General features: G+C 43.2%; 1 protein-coding gene across 10 annotated transcripts in view; it reads right to left on the bottom strand.

Moving 5' to 3' along the window:
- Positions 1-18,658, bottom strand: part of LOC139549755 (protein Aster-B-like) — a 168,517-nt gene that overhangs the window by 74,428 nt on the left and 75,431 nt on the right. For all 10 annotated transcript variants that reach the window (XM_071360503.1, XM_071360507.1, XM_071360498.1 and 7 more), the window contains exons 2-3: positions 8,511-8,576; positions 1,545-1,571 (exon numbers count right to left, since the gene is read on the bottom strand). In XM_071360503.1, the coding sequence (XP_071216604.1) occupies positions 1,545-1,571; positions 8,511-8,576 (93 nt within the window). The remainder of the gene's footprint in view (positions 1-1,544; positions 1,572-8,510; positions 8,577-18,658) is intronic.

The following is an 18,658-nucleotide window of genomic DNA, read 5'->3' as shown; positions in this document are numbered from 1 at the left end:
GGCCAGACACATACCACCACTCCACCAGTATGCCTGATCATATCCTGTCCTTCATGATCTGAACAGATAAGGTCATAGATATTAACGACCAACATTTTACAAGATAGTTATGAAAGAGGATATATCTGTGTAACTGCATTAATTGTAAGTAACCATGGTAACCCAAGACAAATTACCTCAAACTTGCCTAACAATGACGAGGGACAACTGAGGATCAGCTCCCTGTGTTTTAAGCAGCTTCACCTGCAAACACATCCTTAGACCCCTCTCCCTACCTATAAAATCACTTCAATCAGCAATCCCAACCTTAACACAACAACAATCAGTCATCCCATAAACACACACATCCACACTAAAATAACACACTGCTGACAGACCTACTGAACTGTGAATTGTGTGTTGATAGTAGTTTCCCCTTCTACAAACATGCACAAGGAGTAATGATAGGGGAACAAAGACAACTACCATACTGCACATCCAAATCAAAACCTTCATGCATCGCTCATACCTCCCCATTGCAATACTATCACTCACCTTTTGGGCTTGTGTCATATAAACAGTGTTACTCAGACCTGGCAAGTGTCTCCACAGGTGTAACAGTCTAAAGAGACCCTTCAGAATGAAGTGACTGCACACAGATCTTCAAACCGACCAATCAGAGTAGCTAACAGACGAATCGCAGCAGTCTGCTGTCCACTAACAAAGCCCTGTTTGTTTCCCATATTGTGACTGATGTTGTTTCTCCAGTAAAAACAAACAATGACATTCCATGGCTTGCAACTGTATTCACGACTCCCCTTTCCAAATGAAAAGCGTATTCAGACACCTCAGTCAGCAGGGACAAAGCCACAGATCTAGCACATGCAGGGTGGGCGGGCTGGGGGCCATAGGGTGACAGGACAGCAGCCTCCTACACACCACCCCATCTAACCCCACAATCTATACACCACACCATCTAACCCCACAATCTATACACCACACCATCTAACCCCACAACCTATACACCACCCCATCTAACCCCACAATCTATACACCACCCCATCTAACCCCACAATCTATACACCACACCATCTAACCCCACAATCTTTACACCACACCATCTAACCCCACAATCTATACACCACACCATCTAACCCCACAACCTATACACCACCCCATCTAACCCCACAACCTATACACCACACCATCTAACCCCACAATCTATACACCACACCATCTAACCCCACAATCTATACACCACCCCATCTAACCCCACAACCTATACACCACCCCATCTAACCCCACAACCTATACACCACACCATCTAACCCCACAATCTATACACCACACCATCTAACCCCACAACCTATACACCACACCATCTAACCCCACAATCTATACACCACACTATCTAACCCCACTACCTATACACCACACCATCTAACCCCACAATCTATACACCACCCCATCTAACCCCACAACCTATACATCACTCCATAACCCCACAGCACAGGTTCCACCACCGCAGCAGAGAAAAGGAAGCATAGGGGAGAGTATAGACTTACCTGATCTTGTCCGCTGCACTGTCAGACCTGGAAGACAGAGAGATGAGAAAGGAGATGTCATTCACAGGGGCATCCTCGTATACTTCACTCATACAGATGAATACCTTAACAAACCCATGGCATAATCAACAGTTATTGTCCAATCGCAGAATTCTGCAAAAGCACCCAAAACAATGAGAGAAGAGGCGGTCATCCTGGATAATCTTGTAAGCCAGTTAGCAAACACAACAAACCACAGAATGCATTTGTCAGAGCAAAACCTCTTCAGCTGGTGCAATGAATGCTAACGCTAATAACCTAGCCTGCTCCTATTACACAGGAACATCTACACACTGCCACCGGCATCCCAGCTAGCCTACCGGTAAGCCAGCTAGCCTGTGCCATGCTGTAGCTTCACTGTAAGCAAACAAACCGCTGCAGACAGCCACAGATCAGACAGAACATCCAGAGCAGACATTAAATGTAGCTGTTACCTGCAGAGGAGACATGACATTCCGTGCCCTCTAAAGCTGGGTACAGACCGTTCAATCCCCAGCAGCAACAGCCAGGTATTACAAGCAGAGAGAAAAGAGTAGCATTCAGGAGAAATCCCATAAGGTCAAACGTAAGGTTCCTATTCGGAGCAGTACACAGAGAAATAGCGGGGGAGGAACTGTAGAGAAAAAGAGCGGGACAGAGAGGAGAGCAGGAGAGAGTGAGTAAGAGGGAGAGAGAGGAAAGGGAGAGTAGAATGTTGTAGCCTACCGTAGATACTATAGAAGAGAGTGAGAGAGAAATGAAGAGAAAGATAAAAAGGGGGATTCCAACAGCACGAGCTCAGCTGATTCTTCAATAATGGTTAATACTCTGTATTTCAATTTATTCAAAACCATTATCACTGCTTCAAGTTTCCTCACAGTCAATTTGGCTGTGATTTGTTTGAATGTCTAATCTTTTTCTGTCACCACTAAACCACTGTATGACGAATCCATTTTCATTACAAAGACGCAGCATTTGAAAGAGGCAGATATGACAGGTGCCTTTAGAAGCTTCAAACAGCCTTCCCTTTCTCCAGAGTGAGCTCAGGCCATTGAGTTCCTCCTGATGTGGTATCTCATAGCTGAGGTATGATCTTCTCTCTCTCCAGGCAGGGAGGCAGGCAGGCACCACGCTCTCTCCCTCTCTCTGTTCTCTATCTGATTTACTCCCCATGCCTGACATTTGTGCTCCCTGAGACCACTGCAATATATCCCCACTGCTGACAGAGGTAATATTGAGCTGGAGCCGCAGCCATCCACCCACTCACACCACAGCCCACTCACACCACAGAGAGGGGGGAACAGTATGTTCTCACTCACTTTTAAAGCCCTGCCACTAACATGTGAATTACATTGCTAGCAAATTTAGCATGCGTAATGATCACAGGTCACTCACTTAGTGAGGGACGACGAACCGCCCTTGCTGTCTCTGCCTGGTTAGCTCCCCTCTCTCCACTGGGATTCTCTGCCTTTGACCCTATTACAGGGGCTGAGTCGCTGGCTTACTAGTGCTCTTCCATGCCATCGCTTAAGAGGGTTGAGTCACAGACGTGGTTTTGACAGGTTTTGCTCCCCCACGGGCTCGTGCGGTGGAGGAGATCTTCTTGGGCTATACTCAGCCTTGTCTCAGGGTAGTATGTTGGTGGTCTGTTGATATCACTCTAGTGGTGTGGGGGCTGTGCTTTGGCAAAGTGGGTGGGGTTATATCCTACCTGGTTGGCCCTGTCCGGGGGTATCGTCGGATGGGGCCTCTCTCGCTCCCTCCCGGAGGACCTGAGCCCTAGGACCATGCCTCAGAACTTTCTGGCCTGATAACTCCTGGCTGTCGTGCTGCTGCTCCAGTTTCAACTGTTCTGCCTGCGGCTATAGAACCCTGACCTGTTCACCGGATGTGCTACCTTGTCTCGGACCTGCTGTTTTCGTCTCGACTCGAGACAACTGACATTTACTTCTGAGGTACTAACCTGTTGCACCCTTAACCACTGTGATTATAATTTAACCCTGCTGGTCATCTATGAATGTTTGAACATCTTGATGAACAATCTGGCCTTAATGGCCATGTACTCTTATAATCTCCACCCGGCACAGCCAGAAGAGGACCGGCTACCCCTCAGAGCCATGTTCCTCTCTAGGTTTCTTCCTAGGATCCTGCCATTCTAGGGAGTTTTTCCTAGCCATCGTGCTTCTGCATCTGCATTGCTTGCTGTTTGGGGTTTAAGGCTGGGTTACTGTATAGCACTTTGTGACATCTGCTGATGTAAAAAGGGCTTTATAAATACATTTGATGTATTGCTTGATAATATCAAGTGCCTTGAATCCTTACCTTATCATATTACTTCTTGTTATTGTTGCTAAATTACAATAATTAAAAACAGCTAAATTGAAGACTAACATGTCCCATAGAAGAACATGTTCATTGCAATCATTACCAACACCATGAAAAGTGCCTCTAAATTGTCAATAATGAGCGTTACAGTCCAGATGCCAAGCACTGCTGAGGACCAACTGACATCTAGTGGTGACAAAGAGCACTGCTGAGGACCAACTGCCATCTAGTGGTGACAAAGAGCACTGCTGAGGACCAACTGCCATCTAGTGGTGACAAAGAGCAGTGCTGAGAACCAATTGCCATCTAGTGGTGAAACAGAGTAGGGCTGAGGACCAACTGCCATCTAGTGGTGACAAAGAGCAGTGTTGAGGACCAATTCACGACTGGACTACCGACGTTATCTGCCCGAGGGAGTTATCCAACTGGCCCCTCCGTCGCAACGTTACCTGAACGCCCATCTGCGGCCCGCTAATCGTTAGCTGTCTTATCGGCTGCTATCTGAATAGGTCTACCGGACAATTTTTCTTCGGTCACTATAACTATATCTATTTTGCCAATTGGATTGATCCCCTCTACCACACGGAACCCCACTAATCTACCGTCGGAAACACACGAGGTGGCTAAAAACAGACCTCTATCCTATGCTAGCTTGCTACTGATGGCCCGGCTAGCTGTCTGAATCGCCGTTACCCCAACCAACCTCACTACTCACTGGTCCCTTATGATCACTCGACTAAGCATGCCTGTCCTTAATGTCAATATGCCTTGTCCATTGCTGTTCTGGTTAGTGTTTATTGGCTTATTTCACTGTAGAGCCTCTAGCCCTGCTCATTATACCTTATCCAACCTTTCAGTTCCACCACCCACACATGCGATGACATCACCTGGTTTCAATGATGTTTCTAGAGACAATATCTCTCTCATCATCACTCAATACCTAGGTTTACCTCCACTGTATTCACATCCTACAATACCTTTGTCTGTACATTATACCTTGAAGCTATTTTATCGCCCCCAGAAACCTCCTTTTACTCTCTGTTCCGGACATTCTAGACGACCAATTCTCATCGCTTTTAGCCGTACCCTTATCCTACTCCTCCTCTGTTCGTCTGGTGATGTAGAGGTGAATCCAGGCCCTGCAGTGCCTAGCTCCACTCCTATTCCCCAGGCGCTCTCTTTTGATGACTTCTGTAACCGTAATAGCCTTGGTTTCATGCATGTTAACATTAGAAGCCTCCTCCCTAAGTTTGTTTTATTCACTGCTTTAGCACACTCTGCCAACCCGGATGTTCTAGCCGTGTCTGAATCTTGGTTTAGGAAGACCACCAAAAATTCTGAAATCTCCATTCCTAACGACAACATTTTCAGACAAGATATAACGGCCAAAGGGGGCGGTGTTGCAATCTACTGCAAAGATAGCCTGCAGAGTTCTGTCCTACTATCCAGGTCTGTACACAAGCAATTTGAACTTCTACTTTTAAAAATCCACCTCTCTAAAAACAAAGCTCTCACCGTTGCCGCCTGCTATAAACCACCCTCTGCCCCCAGCTGTGCTCTGGACACCATATGTGAACTGATTGCCCCCCATCTATTTTCAGAGCTCGTGCTGCTAGGCGACCTAAACTGGAACATGCTTAACACCCCAGCCATCCTACAATCTAAGCTTGATGCCCTCAATCTCACACAAATTATCAATGAACCTACCAGGTACCACCCCAAAGCTGTAAACATGGGCACCCTCATAGATATCATCCTAACCAACTTGCCCTCTAAATACACCTCTGCTGTTTTCAACCAAGATCTCAGCGATCACTGCCTCATTGCCTGCATCCGTAATGGGTGAGCGGTCAAACGATCTTCACTCATCACTGTCAAACACTCCCTGAAACACTTCAGCGAGCAGGCCTTTCTAATCGACCTGGCCGGGGTATCCTGGAAGGATATTGATCTCATCCCGTCAGTAGAGGATGCCTGGTTATTTTTTTTAAATGCCTTCCTCACCAATAAATAAATAAGCATGCCCCATTCAAGAAATTTAGAACCAGGAACAGATATAGCCCTTGGTTCTCTCCAGACCTGACTGCCCTTAACCAACACAAAAACATCCTATGGCGTTCTGCATTAGCATCGAATAGCCCCCGTGATATGCAACTTTTCAGGGAAGCTAGAAACCAATATACACAGGCAGTTAGAAAAGCCAAGGCTAGCTTTTTCAAGCTGTAAAGTGACACTGTAAAGTCCATGGAGAATAAGAACACCTCCTCCTAGCTGCCCACTGCGCTGAGGACAGGAAACACTGTCACCACCGATAAATAAACTATAATTGAGAATTTCAATAAGCATTTTTCTACAGCTGGCCATGCTTTCCACCTGGCTATCCCTACCCCGGTCAACAGCACTGCACCCCCCACAGCAACTCGCCCAAGCCTTCCCCATTTCTCCTTCTCCCAAATCCAGTCAGCTGATGTTCTGAAAGAGCTGCAAAATCTGGACCCCTACAAATCAGCGGGGCTAGACAATCTGGACCCTTTCTTTCTAAAATTATCTGCCGAAATTGTTGCAACCCCTATTACTAGCCTGTTCAACCTCTCTTTCGTGTCGTCTGAGATTCCCAAAGATTGGAAAGCAGCTGCAGTCATCCCCTTCTTCAAAGGAGGGGACACTCTTGACCCAAACTGCTACAGACCTATATCTATCCTACCCTGCCTTTCTAAGGTCTTCGAAAGCCAAGTCAACAAACAGATTACCGACCATTTCGAATCCCACCATACCTTCTCCGCTATGCAATCTGGTTTCAGAGCTGGTCATGGGTGCACCTCAGCCACGCTCAAGGTCCTAAATGATATCCTAACCGCCATCGATAAGAAACAATACTGTGCAGCCGTATTCATTGACCTGGCCAAGGCTTTCGACTCTGTCAATCACCACATCCTCATCGGCAGACTCGATAGCCTTGGTTTCTCAAATGATTGCCTCGCCTGGTTCACTAACTACTTTTCTGATAGAGTTCAGTGTGTCAAATCGGAGGGCCTGTTGTCCGGGCCACTGGCAGTCTCTATGGGGGTGCCACAGGGTTCAATTCTTGGGCCGACTCTCTTCTCTGTATACATCAATGATGTCGCTCTTGCTGCTGGTGAGTCTCTGATCCACCTCTACGCAGACGACACCATTCTGTATACTTCTGGCCCTTCTTTGGACACTGTGTTAACAACCCTCCAGACGAGCTTCAATGCCATACAACTCCCCTTCTGTGGTCTCCAATTGCTCTTAAATACTAATACAACTAAATGCATGCTCTTCAACCGATCGCTGCTTGCACCTACCCGCCCGTCCAACATCACTACTCTGGACGGTTCTGACTTAGAATATGTGGACAACTACAAATACCTAGGTGTCTGGTTAGACTGTAAACTCTCCTTCCAGACTCACATCAAACATCTCCAATCCAAAGTTAAATCTAGAATTGGCTTCCTATTTCGCAACAAAGCATCCTTCACTCATGCTGCCAAACATACCCTTGTAAAACTGACCATCCTACCGATCCTCGACTTCGGCGATGTCATTTACAAAATAGCCTCCAATACCCTACTCAATAAATTGGATGCAGTGCCATCCGTTTTGTCACCAAAGCCCCATATACTACCCACCACTGCGACCTGTACGCTCTTGTTGGCTGGCCCTCGCTTCATACTCGTCGCCAAACCCACTGGCTCCAGGTCATCTACAAGTTCCCCCCTTATCTCAGCTCGCTGGTCACCATAGCAGCACCTACCTGTAGCACGCGCTCCAGCAGGTATATCTCTCTGGTCACCCCCAAAACCAATTCTTCCTTTGGCCGCCTCTCCTTCCAGTTCTCTGCTGCCACTGACTGGAATGAACTACAAAAATCTCTGAAACTGGAAACACTTATCTCCCTCACTAGCTTTAAGCACCAGCTGTCAGAGCAGCTCACAGTTTACTGCACCTGTACATAGCCCATCTATAATTTAGCCCAAACAACTACCTCTCCCCCTACTGTATTTATTTATTTATTTTGCTCCTTTGCACCCCATTATTTATATCTCTACTTTGCACATTCTTCCACTGCAAATCTACCATTCCAGTGTTTTACTTGCTATATTGTATTTACTTCGCCACCATGGCCTTTTTTTTTTGTCTTTGTCTTATCTCACCTCATTTGCTCACATTGTATATAGACTTATTTTTCTAATGTATTATTGACTGTATGTTTGTTTTACTCCATGTGTAACTCTGTGTTGTTGTATGTGTCGAACTGCTTTGCTTTATCAAGGCCAGGTCGCAATTGTAAATGAGAACTTGTTCTCAACGTGCCTACCTGGTTAAATAAAGGTTAAATAAATATAAATTTAAAAAATTGCCATCTAGTGGTGAAAAAGAGTAGGGCTGAGGACCAACTGCCATCTAGTGGTGAAAAAGCAGCAGTATAATAAGTAGACAGAATAGAGTCATTTCCTGAGCATCCTGATTCATACAGTCAGCGCTCTCCCCTTGCTTTCATCAAACCACACAAACAATTAAACCCTTTTGAATAAATACAAAACGTAGAATACAAACAACAGAATACACATACAAGTAAATTCAGAATCGTCTTGTATTTACCTCTCCTCTCGGATGAAGGGAGTCAGGAAGCGAGAGGAGTCATCGTCATGGCTGCTCTGCTGGCTGCTGTGTGACAGAACACAACAGAGAGGAACACATGTCAGTCATACACCAATACACAATCACTCACAGAATAAATCCTATGAAAACATACCATGTGGCCCTACCCACTCCAGGTGCATTCATAGAACATTTCACTGCTACAGTGATTCTGTGTCCTGAGAATATGTACATCAGTACACTACAATAGATGTACTTCTTAGTTATACCCACTAGATGGCACTACAAGACACACACAAACACTGATCATGAGTCATACAGAGATACAGAGGTAAAGATCTGTGGTGGAGATGTTCACCAACCGTATACTGTGGCATTTAAGAGAATCCCACCCGTCCTGCTGTGCTGCTTGGATACCCGTTAAACCCATTCTATCTCTGTATACTGATTTGATTCCCAGTTAGAGGCATTTTAAGTCCATCCAGATAGACAGGTAACTGCCAAAATAAAGGAAACACCAAGATAAAGTGTCTTAATAGGGTGTTGGGCCACCATGAGCCAGAACAGCTACTCTACTGGAAGCATGCAACACCATTCTTCCACGATAAATTCTATCATTTGGTGTTTTGTTGACGGTGGTGGAAAACGCTGTTTCAGGCGCCGCTCCAGAATCTACCAGAAGTGTTTTATTGGGTTGAGATCTGGTGACTGAGACGCGCACACACACACACACACACACACACACACACACACACACACACACACACACACACACACACACACACACACACACACACACACACACACACACACACACACACACACACACACACACACACACACACACACACACACACACACACACACACACACACACACACACACACACCCTTTAAAACCCTATGCTCCTTTGAGACACCTCTTTTAAAGTCACTGAGATCTCTTCTTCTAGCCATGGTAGCTAAAAATAACGGGCAACTGGGCATTTTTATACATGACCCTAAGCAAGATGGGATGTTTACTGATTAATTAACTCAGGAAGCACACCTGTGTGGAAGCACCTATTTTCAATATACTTTGTATCCCTCATTTACTCAAGTGTATCCTTTATTTTGGCATTACCTGTAGGTAGCTGACATGGAGAAATGGTCTGATATCTAAGGATGAGCACTTTTCAGAGGAACTTTGACATCGTCTTTAACATGATCATACTGACTGTATGATCATGTTAAAGACGATGTCAAAGTTCCTCTTTGAAAAGTAGGGGCAGCTTTAAACATAATAGATTTGCATAAGACAGATGTTCAGAATTATCCAAAGAGAAACTGAGAGCTATGTTTCCTCCAGTCTCCTTCACGGCATTCAAAAGTAAAACAGAACCTATGACATCTGTTTTACTCATCACGTTGCCTCTGAGGAGCCAGTTTAAAACTGCAGACTAGGCCAAATTATGCTTCAGTAAAATACTGTCAATCATTACGTGTTTTGAGAGTGTCCATGACTCCATAGGTTTTTAGAGAGGGCCTTTTTTTGTTGTTGCTTTGGTCATATTCCCCACTGTCAACTTAGCGTCTGTGGTTTCTCAACTGGCATGCCAGACAGTGAAGTTCTGCCTAAGTTTTCCAGGTAGTTATTAATGTTGTTTTAAGGGTTGGAGGGAGATGTATACCTTAGTGAAACATTCAGAAATGCCTGGATTGCACCTGCTCTACAATAATTCAGGTGTAGGTTATTAGTAAACTCAGTGCTCAGAGTTTGTTTGAATGTGTGTGATGGTCAGACTAGTGTATGGAGTGTACACCATTGTGCATGCCTCTTTCAAAACACAAGCATTGAAAGTTGACGTAGCATAAAGCCTCACTAAATCATTCATAACTCATACACAATTGGTTCAATATGTGCTTTGAACATGATAGCTACTGTAGGAGATGTAACAAAACACTGTAGGTTTAAAGAGCACTGGCATTACATCAGACTTAGAGGCATACAGAGTAGTGGTCATGGTGTTTTCTCCGGGCTTTGAATTAATTCCAAAGCAATTGCTTTTCAGGATGAGTTTCTGAGAGGCAATCCAAACAAAATGGAGGACTTTAATAGACTATGAGACAACCATCCCCTCGGCAACCATATCTCCTATTATGTTATCTGTATAAGTATCAACAGTGGTTGATTCGCAAGAAATAGCCACTTACAAAAAAACATGAGCAGGGTTAACATTTCTCCTTCACCACATTCCTTAGTTGAAAGCTGAGGAAAACCTGTACACTAAAGAAAAATAATAATCTGCTCCTGGGAATCTCTTCAACAAACCATATCAGAAATAACCCTCCTAAAAATTCATCTGGGAGGCATTTCTAATCTCTTCTATTGCATTAGCAACACTTTCCAAGTCTTGTTAACTGTTATCTTCAATCTCCAGTATCTTGCCGAAATGTTTTGTCTCTGAAATACTTAAATCCACGGTCCAGACAGAGACACTAATGCCTGGTGAAAGATACTGTCCTGATTCCCTAAATAATTCCAGGTCTTATCTGCTCACAACAGAGAATCCACAGGGGCTAAAGCGATTACAACTGCCAGACCTCCCACACACATACTATACTCACACACTGCCAGACCCCCCCACACTATACTCACACACGGCCCCCCCCCCCCCCACACACTCATACAATGCCCCCCCCCAAACTAAACTAACACTTCCAGGTTCCCCTAACACAAACATTCCACTCACACAATCTGATCAAAACACTTGAGACACTACCACACACACATTCTCAAGATAAAGCTGGCCCTGTTCCTGAACTGGGAGACAGAGACAAGACCAGACTGGATGAGTTATTACAGGCTCTGAGATGGGATGGTAAGAACCACATTTACACCAAATACACACCATAATATAAACTGGGTGTTTGAGTCCTGAGTGCTGATTGGCTGACAGCTGTGGTATATGAGACCGTATACCACGGGTATGACAAAACATGTACTTTTACAGTTCTATTAAGTAACCAGTTTATAATAGCAATAAGGCACCTCGGGGGTTTGTGGTATATGGCCAATATACCACGGCTAAAGGCTGTATCCAGGCACACCGCTTTGCGTCGTACCGAAGAACAGCCTTCAGCTGTGGTATATTGGCCATATACCACACCCCCCGTGCCTTATTTCTTAAATATAAACTTGACATACAGTGTACATAGCCGTATGGCAGTATGGAGATTAAACACAAACCTTTACTTGTTAAACTGAAACAATAAGTTACAATGTAACTACAGTAAGTTACTTGCACTTACCAATGGGTACGTTTGATGTACAGTACCAGTCAAAAGTATGGACACAGCTACTCATTCAAGGGTTTATATTTATTTTTACTATTTTCTACATTGTAGAATAATAGTGAAGACATCAAAACTATGAAATAACATGTATGGAATCATGTAGTAACCAAAAAAGTGTTATATATTTTATATTCTTGAAAGTAGCCACCCTTTGCCTTGATGATAGCTGTGCAAACTCTTGGCATTCTCTCAACCAGCTTCATGAGGTAGTCACCTGGAATGCATTTCAATAAAAGGGTGTGCCTTGTTAAAAGTTAATGTGTGGAATTTCTTTCCTTAATGCCTTAGAGCTATCTTCTGTATACCACCCCTACCTTGTCACAACACTTATTGGCTCAATTTGGTAAAAGACCAAGTCCATATTATGGCAAGAACAGCTCAACCAACAAGTGCAGGAAAGGAAGACCCAGAGTTACCTCTGCTGCAGAGGATAAGTTCATTAGAGTTACCAGCCTCAGAAATTGCAGCCCAAATAAATGCTTCAAGTAACATACACATCTCAACATCAACTGTTCAGAGGAGACTGCGTGAATCAGGTGAATTCATGGTCAAATTGCTGCAAAGAAACAACTACTAAAGGACACCAATAAGAAGAAGAAACTTGCTTGGGCCAAAAAACACGAGCAATGGACATTAGACGGGTGGAAATCTGTCCTTTGGTCTGATAAGTCCAAATTTGAGATCTTGGGTTCCAACCGCCGTGTCTTTCTGAGATGCAGAGTAGGTGAACAGATGATCTCGGATGATCTCTGCATTTCCCACCGTGAAGCATGGAGGAGGTGTGATGGTGTGGGGGTGCTTTGCTGGTGACACTGTCTGTAATTTACATAGAATTCAAGGCACACTTAACTTCTTATGGCTGCAGGGGCAGTATTGAGTAGCTTGGATGAAAGGTGCACAGAGGTGCCCAGAGTAAACGGCCTGATTCAAAACATCGTTTGACATGTTTCTACTGACTGTTACGGAACTTTTGGACATTTCGTCACGTTTTAGTGAACGCGCTTTGTGACTTTGGAATTGTTTACCAAACGCGCTAACCAAAGTAGCTAATTGGACATAAATAACAGACATTATCGAACAAATCAAGCACTTATTGTGGACCTGGGATTCCTAGGACTGCATTCTGATGAAGTTCATCAAAGGTAAGGAAACATTTATCATGTATTTTCTGGTTTCTGTTGACTCCTACATGGCGGCTAATTTTACTATTGTTCTGAGCTCCGTCTCAGATTATTGCATGGTTTGCTTTTTCCGTAATTTTTTTGGGAAATCTGACACAGCGGTTGCATTAAGGAGAGGTATATCTATAATTCCATGTGTATAACTTGTATTATCATCCACATTTATGATGAGTATTTCTGTTGAAACGATGTGGCTATGCACTATCACTGGATGTTTTTGGAACTAGTGAATGTAACGCGCCAATGTAAACTCAGATTTTTTAATATAAATATGAACTTTATCAAACAAAACATGCATGTATTGTGTAACATGAAGTCCTATGAGTGTCATCTGATGAAGATCATCAAAGGTTAGTGATTCATTCTAGCTATATTTCTGCTTTTTGTGACTGCTATCTTTCGCTGGAAAAATGGCTGTGCTTATTGTGGTTTGGTGTGAAAAGCATTAAGCTTTAAAATGGTATAAGAAACATGTATGTCTGAGGAATTTTAATTATGAGATTTCTGTTGTTTTGAATTTGGCGCCCTGCACTTTCACTGGCTGTTGTCATATCATCCCGTTACCGGGATTGCAGCCATAAGAAGTTCCAGCATGGCTACCACAGCATTCTGCGGCGATACGCCATCCAATCTAGTTTGCGCTTTGTGGGACTATCATTTGTTTTCAACAGGACAATGACCCAAAACAGACCTCCAGGCTGTGTAAGGGCTATTTGATCAAGAAGGAGAGTGATGGAGTGCTGCATCAGATGACCTGGCCTCCACAATTACCCAACTCAACCCAAATGAGATGTTTGGGATGAGTTGGACTGTAGAGTGAAGGAAAAGCAGCCAACAAGTGCTCAGCATTTGTGGTAACTCCTTCAAGACTGTTGGAAAAGCATTCCAGGTGAAGCTGGTTGAAAGAATGCCAAGAGTGTGCAAAGCTGTTGTCACAATCGCCTGGAGTGGTGGGTGAAGAGTCAATTGCAGAGAGCAGAGGATACTGGGGAAAACTGTCTTTATTTGGATTCCCAAACGAACGCCCAAAACCATAGGCGAAAAATAGACAGAAAAAGAGTCCGACCCAACACAGGGCACAAACGGACAGGAACACAAACACGCACACCCTGACTAACAGAAAACAATCCCGCACAAACATAAGCGGGCCTAACAGGCTTAAATAGACATGAATCAAGAAACAAAATAAGAGACAGGTGCAACCAATAAGACCAAACAAACAGAAAAGGAAAAAGGGATCGGTGGCGGCTAGTAGACCGGTGACGACGACCGCCGAGCGCCGCCCGAACAGGCAGGGGGGCCACCTTCGGTGGGAGTCGTGACAGCTGTCATCAAGGCAAAGGTGGCTACATTGAAGAATCTAAAATATATGTAGATTTTTTTAAACACTTTTTTGGTTACTACATGATTCCATGTGTGCTATTTCATAGTTTTGATGTTTTCACTATTATTCTACAATGTAGAAAATAGTAAATATAAAGAAAAACCCTTGAATGAGTCGGTGTGTCCAAACTTTTGACTGGTACTATCATGAGGACTTATCTAAAACTGTAACAAATACTTTATTGGATATCATACAGTACAGATGGATCAGTTTTGATATGGATCAGATTTGATATCTGGTAAGACACAAATGAAGACCCAATTCCAATATATTTTCCGAACAGAGTTGTCCCTTGTGTCAGAGACGGGAAAGATCTGACCTCTGACTGAACAAAGTGTGTCATGCTATGTCCGACTGTCTCCCTTTCAATCTTACTGCTGTATGAGAGAATGATAGACACTCCACACTGTGGGATTTTCATACAAACTGGAATACATTTGCCATTGAAACAATTCAAACTCTAGACAGATAATAGTACATCTAAGACAACTTCAGACCCTATCAAACACGTCTTTGGCAATGATTAGGCCTAGACGCTCATTTGAAACACTGTTCCGAGTCAGACAAAGCACACATAGTTGTGCACTGTCTTGGATTGTCGAACAGGAATTCAGCTAACTGCTAAGGAATAGTGCCTAAACCATGGCCCAGTATTCTCCCATGGTACAACTTATAGCATTATCAGTAGTTAGCGTACTGTACTCACAGCATGTTTGACGGGTGTTCTCTGTGAAGTCCTGCTAAAATGGGCTAAGAACGTCCGGAGGGGTACATAAGTCACACAAGCCAGTTTAACTATTAATGTCATCGTACCATGTTTATACATTAACTGACTAAATACACAGCTAGGTCGCACTTGAGCTTGCACTGAAGCTGTAGTTACCTGTAGCCGTAGAAACTAGTCATCCATTCCTCCAGGTTACAAGATTTACCTTGTGAAACAGATAGCTCATAGCCACATTTTTATATACACAATTACCCTTGAGTAAGAATGTAACAATAAAACAATACTTCCTCTGTAACTGATTTACTTTTCGCATTGTTGAAATGACTGAGTTCAGGGCATTCAATACAATTGAAGGGCTATGCCCTGCTTGTTGTGGTGACAGGAACAATTACAACACAATGAATGCTTATTGCATTGCTTTCAAGTACACTGATAATGGCCTTGAACCAGATGTGACTACAATGGCTTCACCTAACGCTTGCTACAGACAGAACCTCACTGCAAAATAGGAAACCTGGAAACCATACTTTATCGGTGTGCAAAGGCTAGTATGACAGACCATCCATTTCCAGAACCATACTGTGGGAGTGAATAATGTATGAAGTACATTTATTGTGGTGTTGCAATTGCACATAGAATCTCTAATATGGCCATGGTATTGGAACTGAGAGCCAGCCAGGGAATGTATACAGTAGCTTCCAGCAGACCATCCCCCAACTTCCTCACTACATCACCTGAGCAAGAAGCAGTTCCTTGTTCCCATCAAGGCTGCTCTGACCATGCACTTACACACTCCCCTGCTGGCACTGACAGCCCCCCATTGCACTACATTGTAAATCATAGCAATATGAAGAGTGGGAGGAGAACGCTGGAGCCAGAACAGCATATGACAAACAGACATCCACTGTGGGTTAAGTCTGGATCAACGGCACAGCCCTGAAATTAGTGTGCTCTCATTGGTCACAGCTTCCTTTATGAATGCTTAATTCATGACTGTGTGCTGCAGAGGCAGTCAGAGGCAGTGGTTCCCTTAGGGCTACAAGAGTTGAGATGGAGAAAAATATGTAAATATCTTGTTATGTTCGCTATCTGTGTCGCCTCTACCCAACATGATGGAAATAGCTTGGTTCTGCAATACTGCCAAATAAATAATTGATGATGGGATCATTAATATTGAGTTGTGGTGGTTTTTGTAACATAAGCCCACTGTTGGTCTTTTCAGTCTTCATACATCACTTATTTCACAGCAAAACAGGCCAAGACAGGACAATTCAGCAGCAGAAAGGAATACTGTATGTGTATGTGAACCATTGACTGATAATACAGTGTGAACAAACTGGTTTTGCACTCCTAGAGGGGGGTAAAGTTGTGATTAGTCTGAAATGGTAATGGTCCAGTTTTTCTAACTTAGGGAGCTGATAGGGTTATGCACACATGCCTCTCGGTAAAATAGGATGTTTTCAGTCAAATGGCATGGACATGGCATAATAACCCTCTGTATGTCTACCATCTGCTACTACCATCTCTGCTCCCTGCTAGGGGAGAGAGAGAACACAAATACCAGCAGAACTAGAAGCTTCTCCATTCCCCTTAACATAACAAGAATACAGTCTGCACTGCAGGTTCTCATCTTATTGTGTAATATGCTGACAAATCAAATCAAATGTCATTTGTCACATGCTTCGTATACAACAGATAAAGGTGGACAGTGAAATAAACGCTTGATGTTAGTGTGCTGTGTGTTACTCCGGTGCAAACCTCGCACTGTGCACACACTGGTTGAATCAACGTTGTTTTCACATAATTTCAATGAAAGAGCAGTATGTCCAACATACTGTACATATTAGAACAAATTACAACTAGCTCTTTTCTCATGTCAATAAATTGAGAAACTAATGGTTCTTCTACTGGACAGGAAAGAAGTTGAGAATAGATGATCATGTGTGCTGTGGAATTCTCTGCTTCTTAAACCGTGACTCCAAACAGTAAGGCAATTCCATGGTAACAGAATGACGCTGATACTTTTTTCACTTTAAAAGTATGCCAAACTAAAACCATTGATTGCAAAGTTAAGGACTGCTTTTAACAAATTCCATTGTCAATTTTACAAAAAAACATTTACTTGAAAAACAGTGTAGATGTGAAGCTGGGTAATAGAATGAGGTTAAAATCTCCCTCAGTTCTTTATGTGACCATGTTTTCCAAAAACTCAAGCCTCTACCCGCTCCCGAATTGAAATTGAAAGATGCCTGCAGAAAGAATGTGGTGTCAGCTATGACATGACACCTTGAGTTTGCAAAAAATCTCTTTTAGTTATTTAACTACAGTAAGTGATGTGGATTAACACCAGGTAACAGAATGATGGTAACAGTATGACACCATGGGTCCCCTGTCATTATCTTCATTGTCATGTATCCTGAATAGGTACACAAAGGTAGAACATGTAATATCCCCCTTCGTGTGTTTGAGTGTAACTCTACACACTGGCTATTAAGGGTTTTCCATTAAAACAATAAGAAATATTCATAAATTCCAGGTGCACAATGCAGAATACGTTCCTATTGCGTATTTTGAATATGACCAATAGAGGGCAATGAAGTTATCTACTGCAGTTAATGGCTGAATCTCAAACCGAACACTTGGCCCCTAAGGCCTTTATCAAGTGGCTACTTTCTGTTGTGTTCGATAGTGATCACTTGAGTCTGCAGTGTTTTGGCCAAAATTAACATCTAGATTATGCACGCTCGACGTCTCATCTGAAAGGTATATATATTCCAAAATTCTAAATCCATTTGCGTGCATTGTCTCCCGCGACCTGTCTTGGGCACGTGCGGAGCGCTTTATATCCTTGGCAAATAATTTTAAAGATGCATATCTATCACTAACATTACAGCATTGTTGCGTTAGGAATTAGTTAAAGATTATATATATTTTTTATGATGATAATGATCGGGATCTGTTAGTGGTAGTTTTGTGATACCTGCACAGTGATTTAAATTTTGTGGAAGAAAGTAAACATACATGGTTAGGGATTTTTTCTTAAAGGGATACTTCGGGATTTTGGCAATGAGGCCCTTTATCTACTTCTCCAGAGTCAGATAAACTTGTAGATACCACTTCTATGTCTCTGCGTGCAATTTGAAGAAGTTGTGAACTAGCGCAATTGCTAACTAGCGTCTAGCAGATAGCATAGACTTCCAGTCATTGCGCTAATGCTAGTTAGCTTTGTCTTGCGAAACTACCTATAACTTCCTTCATACTGGACAGATATATAAAAATGGTATGCACAAATTCATCTGACTCTGGGGAAGTAGATAAAGGAAGTATCCCTTCAACATTAACTTCCCATTTTCATTTAAACGTTTTAACATTTAAACATTCACACACTGCCCTACAAAGGCAAAACGCAGTAACTACGAATTTGATCAAAAGTCTGATCTGTAATGCCCAGGTATATTATCTGATTAATGTGGTATTTAGTTTCCTGACAAAAGAACAAGCCAGAATATGTAATGGAGTGT

The sequence above is a fragment of the Salvelinus alpinus genome, chromosome 22 (assembly GCF_045679555.1).
Source record: "Salvelinus alpinus chromosome 22, SLU_Salpinus.1, whole genome shotgun sequence".
In the NCBI taxonomy this organism is placed as follows: domain Eukaryota; kingdom Metazoa; phylum Chordata; class Actinopteri; order Salmoniformes; family Salmonidae; genus Salvelinus; species Salvelinus alpinus.
This window is presented reverse-complemented; position numbering and strand designations above follow the sequence as displayed.